We start from the raw sequence: 12,347 nt of genomic DNA, 5'->3' as shown, positions 1-12,347 counted from the left end.
GTCATATTAGAGAACTAAAAGGAGCTTTAGGTATTACTTTAAAAAAACAAGGAAACTAAGCAAAGAGATTAAGGAAATATGAGACCTAGTGTTAGAAAAGGATGTCGGTATAAGGCTCTTTGCACTAATATGATTAGCTCCCTGAAATCATGCAAGTCATCCTTAAATGGCATATGAGAAAGAAACATATTGGCTAGTTGTTTCTCCTAAATTATTGCCTTTAATTCTCACAAAAACTTTGCAACATAGGGATTATTAGCACTACTTTTTTTAAGGTAAGGAGAGTAGGGCCAATGAAAATCATAAGCTCGGACTGAGATCCAAGTATAACCAAACTACAAGCCCTTGCTTATTTCAATACACCTTGCTGCCATTTGACAGGTGACATGAGTCTTGCAACATCCCTGCTAATAAAAGAAATCACTCTCATTCATTTTCTGGCTATTTCACAGAAGAAGTTGATTTCAGAGGCAAACTGTTCCAGGATCACATACCTGTGGTAGAGTCGATGGTAAAAAGGGAGGACAGGTCACTGGGGATGAGCTCATAAGCCACTGTTCCATATATCCCAGAATCCCTGTCAGTGGCAAGAACATTGATGATCTCAGTTCCCGGCTGGGTCTGGCCACTAATGCTCAGCACATAGGTGGGCGGGTTAAACACAGGTTCATTATCATTCACGTCCTCCACATCCACACGAACAAAAGCTTGAGCGCTTAGTCCACCCTGTTGAGGAATGAGAAGCCATTAAAAACGGATCATTGGTGGAGGGCACAATTTTAGAAAAAAATCATCAGTGAAAACTTCATTAAGAAGGTGCCATTTGAATTATAGACGGACCTATATGAGGGAGCTAGACTTCGGTCATCTGGAGGAAAAGCATAACAGAAAAAGGAAAGAGCGAGTGCACAGGCCCTGAGGCAGGAGTGCAGTGTTCATCCCAGGCCTGTTCAGGGAACAGAAAGGCAGGGACAGATCGTGGAGGATTCTGTGAGCCCCTGAAAGAACCATGGCTCTGACCCACTGGAGGGTTCTGAACAGAGAAGTTGCTTGAATTGACTTGGATTTTCACTGGGACTCTGGCTGCAGTATTAAGAACAGACTGAAGGCCAGCAAGGGAGGAAGGAGGGAAACCACTTGGGAGGCTATTTAGAATCAAGTCTGAAGGCAATGGTAGCAGTGAAGGTAGTAATCCTAAATATTTGGGGCCAGATCTGTTTCAGAATTCTGAATTTTTCAAATTTTAGAATAGTAATATACTACATAAAATAGCGAGAAGTGGATCTGATACTGCTTATTTTGTGTCCCCTTCATCTCAAAACAAGAAGAAGGGGAGAGACTACAATAGAAGAAAATAATCCTCTGTAGTTTTCACTTTTCTAAAGTGAAACATATGTTCCTACTTTAAAGCACCATTTGTATCTGGCACATTTTGATACTTTCATCTTTGACAAAAATCCTTGGTAAGTCACAGCCTGGGTTTTCTCACTCACTCAGCCTCCCCCTTCTCTTGCTCTCTTTCTCTTCATTTTTTTTTTCTTTTTCTATGGCAGAGAAGCACTGAGGAGGAAAGGCAGTGGGAAAGAAGTTTTGGCAGCATAGGAAAGGAGGACTGCTACAGTGCAGGTCTGCAGGAAGCTCATGTGAGGGCCAGGAGGGCCAGAAAGAGTATTGTTTGGGATGACATTAAGGATGGATCTGAAAGTGACTCTCAGGCTCTGAGATCCCATATATCTCAGACTTTGGGGACTAAAACTAAGTTAAGAAATACATCTTTAGCCCTAGCCAGTTAGCTCAGTTTGCTAGAGCATCATCTTGATATACTAAGGTTGGGGGTTCGATCCCCAGTCAGGGAACATAGAAGAATCAACCAGTGAATGCATAAACAAGTGGAACAACAAATGTTCCTCTCTCTCCACTCTTCTCTTCTCTCTTACCCCCTCCTTTCTTCTCTCTCTAAGTTCAATAAATAAAATAAATAAAAAATGTGATTTTCCTTGTTCTAAGTTGAATTACAGTGCCAGGGCCATGCCAGCAACAAATTAATACAAACAATGGTGGGTGAGGCTAGATCCCGGGTCCGGGTGAGGCCGCGCGCACCTGGGTCTGGGTGAGGCCGCGCCCCTGGGTCCGGGAGAGGCCACGCACCACTGGGTCCGGGTGAGACTGGGTCCCGGGCCTGGGTGAGGCCGCGCGCCCCCGGGTCTGGGAGAGGCCACACTCCCCTGCGTCTGGGTGAGGCTGGGTCCCGGGCCCAGGTGAGGCCGCACGCCCCCGGATCCGGGTGAGGCTGGTTCCCGGGCCCGGGTGAGGCCATGTGCACCTGGGTCTGGGTGAGGCCACGCGCCCCGGGGCCCAGGTGATGCTGGGTCCCAGGTCCGGGTGAGGCCGCGCGCCCCTGAGTCCGGGTGAGGCTGCGCCCCTGGGTCCAGGCGAGACCAAACCAGAGGGAGTCGGACCTGCATTACCACCATTTGTCCACCATCCGGAGCTGAAAAGTCAGTGCCGACATGTACACATAAGGAACTGGTGGACATTGAAATTGTGTCTCAAAATAACTGTTGGTCCAGAAAGAAACTCACTACAGACTGATTCATTTGCCTGTCAGCATAACTATTATTGCTCGTCTCACATTCGGTTCTTATAAGTATATTTCTAGTAACACATGATCTCACTCATCTAGGGGAAATGATGAACAACATAGACTAATGAACAAGAACAGATCCAGAAACAAGGAGGCATCGATTGGACTGTCAGGCCTCAGAGGGAGGGTAGGGGAGGGTGGAGGTAGGGGGAGAGATCAACCAAAGGACTTGTGTGCATGCATACGAGCCTAACCAATGGTTAAGGACAACAGGGGGGTGGGGGCATCCGTGGGGAGGGGTGTGGGATGGGAATGGGGGGATGAGGACAAATATGTGACACCTTAATCAATAAAGAAATTTAAAAACAAAAAAAAAAAAAAACAATGGAAGTTCTATCTAGCCTGTACGCTCAAGATGCAGGTTGGCTATCTATCTTCAGCAAACCTAAATGACCACTAGGTACCCAGGTGGAGTGAAATAAGAGGGCACTGCAGACTGGCTTGGGGTTGTTCAATCAGTGGACATTGAAGTGTTTGAGAGGGAACAATGGTGGAGAGGAAGACTGTGAGTATGGTGTAAAGGTCCAGAGTGACAAGGATGTTGAGAATATGATGGCAACAACAGTGTCCATGGTATAGTCTGAAATAGGAATTTCAAATGTGAATTGTTTTTTACAAAATATAATTTTTATTGATTTCAGAGAGGTAGGAAGAGTGAGAGAGAGAGATAGAAACATCAATGATGAGCCCTAACCAGTTTGGCTCAGTGGATAGAGCATCAGCCTGTGGACTGAAAGGTCCCAGGTTCGACTCTGGTCAAGGGCGTGTACCTTGGTTGTGGGCACATCCCCAGTAGGGGGTGTGCGGGAGGCAGCTGATCAATGTTTCTTTCTCATCAATGTTTCTAACTCTCTATCTCTCTCCCTTCCTCTCTGTAAAAAATCAATAAAATATATTTTTTTAAAAGAAACATCAATGATGAGGGAGAATCATTGATCAGCTGCCTCCTGCACTCCCCCTACTGGGGATCAAGCCCTCAACCTGGGCATGTGCCCTGACTGGGAATCTACACTAATAAAAGAGAAACATGCAAATTGACCGCCCCTCCACTACACCCACCAGCCAATCAGGAGTGGATATGCAAATTAATCCAACAAAGATGGAGGTTAATTTGCATACACAGGTGCAGAGCAAAGACTGAAGACAGTGTAGAAGGAAGCCAAGCGCTGCAGAAGGGAGGGAAGCAGCAGAAAAGGGAGGGAGCGAGGCAGTGGAGAAGGGAGGGAGCGAGGCAGCAGAGACGGGAGGGAGCCAGGCAGCAGAGAAGGAAGGGAGTGAGGCAGTGGAGAAGGGAGGGAGTGAGGCAGCTTTACTTCCTTCTCTGCTTTGCTCTGGCCTCAGGAAGCCCTATTCTTGCAGGAATCTTCCTGCAAAGGGCCTCTAGTCTAATCATAACCAGGGAGCCACACTGGCCGGGTGTGAATTGGTTTTTGATGGAGAAAGTAGTCAAAGTGATCGGGATGCTGCAATGGGCAACAGGGAGTGCATCCACCTGGACACCTCACTCCCAGCTTCTGATTTAGCAGTGTGTCAGTTTCTCTGTAAGAGTCAGAGAAGCATTGGTATCCTAAGGGAAGAACTGTTTGAATCAGGGCAAGAAGATAAAGGAGTAGTCATAGACCAGGCTGATTTTATAGGGAGTTGGCTAAATGATGGGCTATGAGTTCCAGAGGCCATAGTAGGAGAGCTTGGGAGGATAAAGAAGGTAGGTAGGAGATTAATTCAATTTAAAGGATGAAAAAAAGAAGGATGAAGATAAGAATATGGAGGATAATGGATGGATAGCAGGCTTAAACTTCAGAAATAAGAATGAGGTAAAGTGATATTGAAGACACTGTGGATTGGTTCTGATAGTATATTAGAGAATTATAAACAATCAACTTGAGACATAGTTCAGACAATTTAGCTAAAAAATAATTGAGCAACTGGGCAAAGGCTTATTCCTTAAACTGGGGTGGGGGTGGGGATCAATGAAATGTAAGATAGCAATAAGCACTTGAATATGTTTTGGAAAGTGAGATAACATAATCTGTTAAAATTAAAATAATTGTGACCTAAATTTCAGTTAGGCAGAATGAATAAGTTATGGAAGCCTGATGGACAGCGTAGTGATTATCCTATCTAATAAAGAAGGAATATGCAAATTGACCATCACACCCTCACAAAATGGCAGCACCACAGCCAATAAGGAGGGAATATGCTAATTGATTGCCATGCCCTCAAAGATGGGGGCGCCCACAGTCACAAGATGGCGGTGCCCAGTCCCCTCAGCCCCACCAGGGCGGCAGGCACACAGCACAGCCAGGCCCACCCCCAGGTGGGTCCGGCCACTCTGTGCGCCTGCCTCCAGAGTCCCCTAGTCCCCTCAGCCCCCCAGCTTCCCAGGGCCGGCCCGAGGCACAGGCAAGCCTTGGACGGCGGCTGCCCAGCCGATGCCTGAGGTGCAGGCAAGCCTCGAATGGCAGCTGCTCAGCTGCCCAGGGATGCCTGAGGCTCAGGTAACCAGGGCCTGCTGAGGCTTGCGCTGCCAGCCGTGGCAGCAGCAGAGGTGTGATGGAGGCGTCGCCTTCCCCTGATCGCTGGGTTGCCTCCTGCCCCTGAGGGCTCCTGGACTGTGAGGGGGGGCAGGCTGGGCTGAGGGACCCCCCCCTCCAGTGCATGAATTTTTCATGCACCAGGCTTCTAGTAGTTAATAATAATAAACTCAAATTTGCTGAGATCTTGAGGAATTTCATCACTCAGTATGTGAGCTGATATATATGTTAATTTCTTGATTGTGGTAATCATTTCACAATGCATATGTATAATCAAAACATCAAGCTGAATACCTTAAATACATACAATATTATTTATTAACTAAAGGCCCAGTGCATGAATTCGTGTACAGGTAGGGTCTGGCCGGCCCACCCCAATCAGGACGATCAGGCTGGGCCGGCCAGGGGGAGGGGCTGCGGGTGGTCAGCCAGCTGGCCCTGCCCTCTGGTTGAACTCCAGGTTGAGGGGACAATTTGCATATTAACCTTTCATTATATAGGATTATATCTCAATAAAGTTGCAGTAAAAAGAAAATAATGAATGTGCCTTCTTATTTAGCAAGTTTGCTTTTATTTTAAAGATCTATCTGCTTTACACACAAACCATGTAGCACAAATAATAGCCAACTTTTATCATGAATGCATGTAATGGTGAAGGGCTAAATCAATTTACTTTCTATATTGCTAGTTTGCCCCATCCCTGCCCTAAGCCTGGAATAGTGAGATAGAGACGAAATAGCTTTATCTCAGACACATATTTCAGCTACAGAATTCAGGATGTCACAGAAAATAGAAATAGAATGTTAATAGACATATATAACAAAAAGGAGACATTCACTTAATGAAAATAAATGGGGAAAGGAAACAGGAATTAGGTAAATCATGGAATAATTAAATTATAGGTCTTTATTGTGAAAACCCTCTTGATTCCAATGTAATCCAATTATTTGTTTCCATTGTATGATTTTAAAACATCCTCATGGCTTCTACGAGTGAGATAAATAGCAGCAACAGTAGCAGCAAAAAATAGGTTATTTCAGAAGTGATACCAGTAAAATAGGAGGAGTGATTGAATTTTTAAAAATATTGACAGTCATCACAAGAATAAATAGAAAAGAAGCCCAGAACAGCTAGGTATTTTATAAGAAAAAATTCTTCTTTTGACAGATAAATATCTTAGTAACCACCAGCAAATGGGTTCTCAGCAATTTTCTTCCAAAGAGCTTTCAAGACATGCGTTAGGAAGAGAAAGGATCAGAGGAAAAACCACAAACTCTCAAGGCAATTCTGTAAAGTTAAAAGTCTTTTGTCAAAGTATAGTTCATTGTTTTAAATAAATTTACTCTGGCCTAGAATTCACTATCTTGAACCTAAAATATCTGTCTGAGTTAATTTAGTCTTCTGACCCAGTCTAGATTGTATTTAAAGGACAGCCTATCCAGTCATTGTCAACATTGTCATATTCATCTTTGCTAACCTTTCTGATTAGGGACATATGCTGCTGGTAGATATTGCACACAACAATCATGACAGATGCAGACTTCACCTTGTAGAAATACATGGTTCATCACAGAAGAAATGTATAAATATGCAGACAACAGAATAAACACTGCACATCGGACCATACACACACACACACACACACACACACACACACACACACACACACACAGTCTTATGTTGCTTGCTCTCATACATTTTAATACAAACATTGAAGGCAGTTTTAGGTCCAAACAAGGTGAAGGTTAGAAAGTTGTTAAAAACCTTATTTGAAGGGATAGGGACAACTCTTCTAAAATTTGTCTTTAGAAATGCATGGCCAGCCCAGCCATGTGGCTCAGTGGTTGAGCATTGACCTATGAACCAGGAGGTCTCTGTTTAATTCCCAGTTAGGGCACATGCCTGGGTTGCAGACTTGATCCCCAGTAGGGGCATGTAGGGGGCAGTTGATCAATCATTCTCTCTCATCATTGATGTTTCTATCTCTCTCCCTTCCTTTATGAAATGCATGGCCAGGCATGCCCTCAGGAGAACCTGTTTGCAGGTGGGCTGCATGTGTAACTCTCTCCTTGACCTCCCTGCACCTCCCTGGACCCACAGGATGGGCAAGAAGGAGAAGAAGGCCACCAAAATGGAGAAGAAGGTGTCCAAACACTGCAGAAGGAGGAGGCCTTGAAGCTCTGATAGCCCATTTCCAGACACTAGATGCTAACAAGACAGACTGTAGAAACACCGTGTTCCCATCTTCATCCACGCTGACTGAGACAGATGAATTGATCCTCCTTATTACACGGATCTTTAAAGTGCCCTGCATTTGGTGACCAAAACCTAGGAGTAAGTCAAATCAATAGGGGATTCTTTAGGTCATTGTGGGTATTGGATGGTAGCCTGGAAGACACAGCTAATTACTTTGGTATTTCCATGAGTGTATAAGGGATTACATCCCTACAATGACATGTATGCCATCAACCTGGACACGTTCATGTGGAGCAAGCTGTCCCCATGAGGAACTGGGACAACACCCAGACTGGGCTGCCAAATGCCCACCACTCCCCAGGGGAGCATAATCATCTATGGAGGCTACTGGAAACAGTCAGCTAAGGCGGACAAACTCACCCTGCATTCAGATATGTTCTCACTCAAGACCGAGGAAGGAAAGAAAGGCAAATGGGTGTGGACTCAGATTACATCATGGGGCACAGAGCATACTCAACCTCTGGCATTTCAGTGGCTATGGCCTGGAACCATCAGTCACTGCTCCTCAGGGGTGTCTGTGGTGAGTAAGAGAAAAAAAGCCTGGAGGACAACTTCTTTAATGACCTGTATTCTAGGACACCGCAAAGAACTGCTGGTTTGTGGGCCAGCTAAGGGGACCTAGGTCAGAAAAGAGAAAATATAGGTGAGGCCAAAAGAAGTGCAGCCTGAAGGTGATGACGAGCAGGAATGTGGGGAAGCTGGCACCTTAGAGCTCTTAGAGGCAGTCAAAGTGGTGGCCACAGAGGATGCAACTCTGATCACCGTTGAACATGTACCCTCTGCCCCAGTCACCAGGAAGAGGAAGGTGATTCTGACAAGCCAGTGGCCCTCTAATAGGGCCTAGCTCTCACTCCAGTTCTGTACTGGCCATGAAACACGAGCTGCTTTATGTTTGCGGGAGTATGATTGAAGCAGTTCACCTCGATGACTTGATGAAAGAGTGGAAGACGGTGGTGGAGATGGATCCAAACACTCAAGAGCATCTGGAGGAGGTAAACTTGAAAAAGAATGGAGAGGAGATAGAAGATGCAAAATGAGGAAATGAATATGAGAAAGATGATGACACCAGAGAGGGAAGTGGGGAAGAAGAAGAGTGCATGTTGGTGGCACCTGAAGAGGGGTATGAGGACTATCTGCCCAGGACTGAGCAGAATTGAATGAAGCTTGTATGGGACCACATGGGGCTTGACACAAAAAAGAAGTTACTGAAAGTAACCAATGCTATGCGAAAAGCTTTCTTTGATGATTTATGATGCTACCCTGGGCCAACAGTTACCCATTGAGTAGTGAATTCCCTCAGTATTACTGGGTGTTATTTCCAATAAATTGGAGTGAAACAAGGCAGCTGCAAAGAGCTTCCTTTGCATAGTCTTACTTCTACCAGAAGTTCTGGTGAGCCCTTTGCCTTCCTCTTCAAGGGGACTCTGCACCAGAGCAGTGTATTGGTCATGTATTCTATTTTCTGTAACTTGGTACTTTGACATCTGGGACCTTCTGATCCTGGAAGAACTGACCAGGATCAGGTGAACATGTTTTTCAAATGCAAACCAACCAATCCAGAGCCCACACCTCAACCACAGCCTTTATGGGGATTTCACACTCCAGGACACAATGCACCTACCCTAATCACTCCACAGTCAAGTACCAGATAACTAGAGGCAGCTTCTATGCCCAACATTCCACTGAACCTATTCAAACTGGCCAATCATAAGCCTGCCTATTCTGCCTCTCCCCTTTCTTCCCTTGGAAACCCCTACCTGAAGTGCTTCCTCTCTCCCTCTGCCTCCTGACCCCAGGTTTCCCTTGTGTACACACACTCCCTCCCTTGGTGCCTCCTCTGGGGATCTGTGAATATAAAAAATTGTTGTAAATATAGCAATTGGCTCCTTACTCATGCCTAAATAATAATAAAACCTACGTTAAACCTGGCAGGGTGCAGACCAGTTCCCATCTGTGCCAGGGCTGGGCTTATGATGAATCACCTATCAGGAGGATGACATCTTGAATATGAAGTATCTGCAGGAAGGATGTCTCTGTTCTAATAATTTAGACCCATGGTCGGCAAACTACGGCTCGCGAGCCACATGCGGCTCTTTGGCCCCTTGAGTGTGGCTCTTCCACAAAATACCACGGCCTGGGCGAGTCTATTTTGAAGAAGTGGTGTTAGAAGAAGTTTAAGTTTAAAAAATTTGGCTCTCAAAAGAAATTTCAATCGTTGTACTGTTGATATTTGGCTCTGTTGACTAATGAGTTTGCCGACCACTGATCTAGACTATGTTGTGCTTTGTTGGAGGATTTTCTTTCTACAAAACAAGGAGTTTTTACACAAGAATATTATGATTCATATACATCATTGTTCATTCAGACTGCTTTAACAAAATACCATAAACTGGGAGATTAATACACGACAGAAGTTTATTTCTCACAGTTCTGAAAGCTAGAAGTCTAAGGTCAAGGTGCCAGCATGGCCCAGAGACTGCCAACTTCCGGCTGTGCCGTTAGATGAGGGAAGAGGCTAAGGAGTTCTGTGGGGTCTCTTATTAGAGCACTAATGCCATTCAAGAGGGCTCCACCCTGGTGACCTTCCAAAGGCCCTACCTTCTAAGACCATCAACATATGAATTTGGAGCATCACAAACATTCAGACCATAGCAATCACCACCCTGTAGAATGTTTCTTGTTTGATTTCTAAAAGCTATCAGAAGCTGCTACACAGACTGTAAACACTTTCTTAGTTATCTAGAAAAGAAAATACCTTTTGGCTGGGGGGAAAATGCATCCCCTTTGTTCAAGCTGGGAAAGCTTTGTGGTTAAAGATGTACTTGAATGTTGCCATAGAGACTGGCAAACTGAGGAAAGGCAGGCCTTTCCATAGAGTAAGTCTGCAGAGTAGGTTCAATATAAAAACAGAAAGAAGAAAGGAGGTTTAAATTAAATATCTGGGTTGATTTTTTTATTCCTCTGCCAATAATCCTAATTAGTGCACTGCTTTTTTTTATCAGTAAAAAATTTTCTGGCATCAAATTATCTTATTTCTATTAAGATAAATAGGCACACTTTTACAAAGTCATCTGAAACCAACTAATTAGAAACAGATGTTCGACTACTATAGTATTGGAATTAAGCTGGCTATTCAATCCTAGGATGGCCTTTTATAATTGTCTTAAAATCTATTGAGAATATATTTCTGAAGCTTTGGGTAAATATTTGTGTGCGCATATGTTGAGTTTTAAACAATCACAGAGACTTGAATTAACCTAAACTCCTCTGTTTACTCCTATTTTTCTTTACTACATGTTTTCTTACATAGACTCAAGGATTCCTGCAATCACATAGTCAGGGGTTGATAAAATCTAACCAAATAGGTCATAGTAATTTTACTGAATATAGTAATAGCTCACAGTAATTTTACTCATTACTTTCATGTTAGTTTATACATGTTTACTTGTAATAAATATATTCACACTCATTTTTCCTCATTGACTTATATCTTAAGTAGGCAGATTCTCTCATTAATTTCAAAAGACAAGGATTAGACCAGAAAGGTGTTAGCAGTACCCAACTACATAAGGGAATAGTCAGTAACAAAGAAAATCTCCAAAATAGACTTAGTGAAAAGAAAAAGTACAAAACGGTGTGTATAATAGGCTATCTTTGCTGCAATGTAATGGAAATTAGACAAGCTGTTTCTAAAATGTATGTAGAAGTGTAAATGGTCAGGAATAGCCCAGGCAATCTTGAAAATGAAGAACAAAGCTAAAAGAATACATGAATCATGACCTATTATAAAGATTAATAAAATTAAAAGAGTATGGCGCTAGTACAAAGTTAGACAAGTAAGTGAAAAATAGACACACACATACACAGTCACATGATTCATGACAAAAGTGATACTGCAGTGCAGTGAGGAAAGAATGATCATTTTAGCAAAGGACGCTGGGTCAACTGAATACCCATACTGGAAAAAATAAACTTCCCTCCCACTGTATTGAAAAAAATAAATGTAAAAGGTAAAACAATAAAGTTTCTGGAAGAAAACAAAAGAGAATACTCTTCTGTACCTAAGATAAGCAAATATTTCTTTAAAGGACAGTTGTAAAAGGAAACATATAGATAAGCTGAGCTTTATTAGAATTAAAAGCTTCTGTTCCTCAAAAGACACCAATAAGGGAGTGAAAGACAAGCCACAGAATGGGAGAAGATATATGCAACAAATATATCCAAGAAAGAACCTGAATGCCAAAAATATAAAGAATTAATAAATAAACAATAAGAAACCAATAGTACAATAAAAAATGGGTAAAGAATTGAATAGACACTTCACAAAACAAGCTAAACAAATAGCCAGTAACATTTGAAAATGTACTCTATTTATCATTCTTCAAGGTAATGCAAAGTCCCCAATGTGCTATACCACTACATAGGTACCTGCATTGCTATAATTAAAAAGAGAATAAATAACAAATGGCCCTAGATGATTTGGCTCAGTGGCTAGAGCCTCGGCCTGCTGACTGAGGATCCCAGGTTTAATTCCGATCAAGGGCACATGCCCGGGTTGCAGGCTTAATTCCCAATAGGGGTCTGCAGGAGACAGCCGATCAATGATTCTCTCTCTCTCCCTCCCTTCCTCTCTGAAATCAATAACAATATACTAAAAAATAAATAAATAAATAACATCTAAATGCATAGCATTTTTAAAAAGTAACATGTTTGGGACAATGTGGAGCAAATGAAATTCTCGTACTTTACTGATGAGAGTATAAATGGTACAATCCTTTTGAAAAGTTGTTTGGCTTTCTTATGGTCTAACAATTCCATGCCTAAATATATACTCAGTATAAATGCTTATGTTTATTCACCAAATAACATGTATGAGATAGTTCATGAAGTTATGTTCAATTATAGAATAGATA

The 12,347-nt window shown here is 43.0% G+C and overlaps 1 protein-coding gene across 1 annotated transcript in view; it reads right to left on the bottom strand.

Moving 5' to 3' along the window:
- DCHS2 (dachsous cadherin-related 2) overlaps window positions 1-12,347 on the bottom strand; it is a 196,831-nt gene that overhangs the window by 78,788 nt on the left and 105,696 nt on the right. The window contains exon 3 of the mRNA XM_028151980.2: window positions 495-726. Within this exon, the coding sequence (XP_028007781.2) occupies window positions 495-726 (232 nt within the window). The remainder of the gene's footprint in view (window positions 1-494; window positions 727-12,347) is intronic.

The sequence above is a fragment of the Eptesicus fuscus genome, chromosome 6 (genome assembly GCF_027574615.1).
Source record: "Eptesicus fuscus isolate TK198812 chromosome 6, DD_ASM_mEF_20220401, whole genome shotgun sequence".
Classification (NCBI taxonomy): Eukaryota; Metazoa; Chordata; class Mammalia; order Chiroptera; family Vespertilionidae; genus Eptesicus; species Eptesicus fuscus.
The sequence above is the reverse complement of the archived record's forward strand: the minus strand, read 5'-3'. Positions and strand labels throughout refer to the sequence as shown.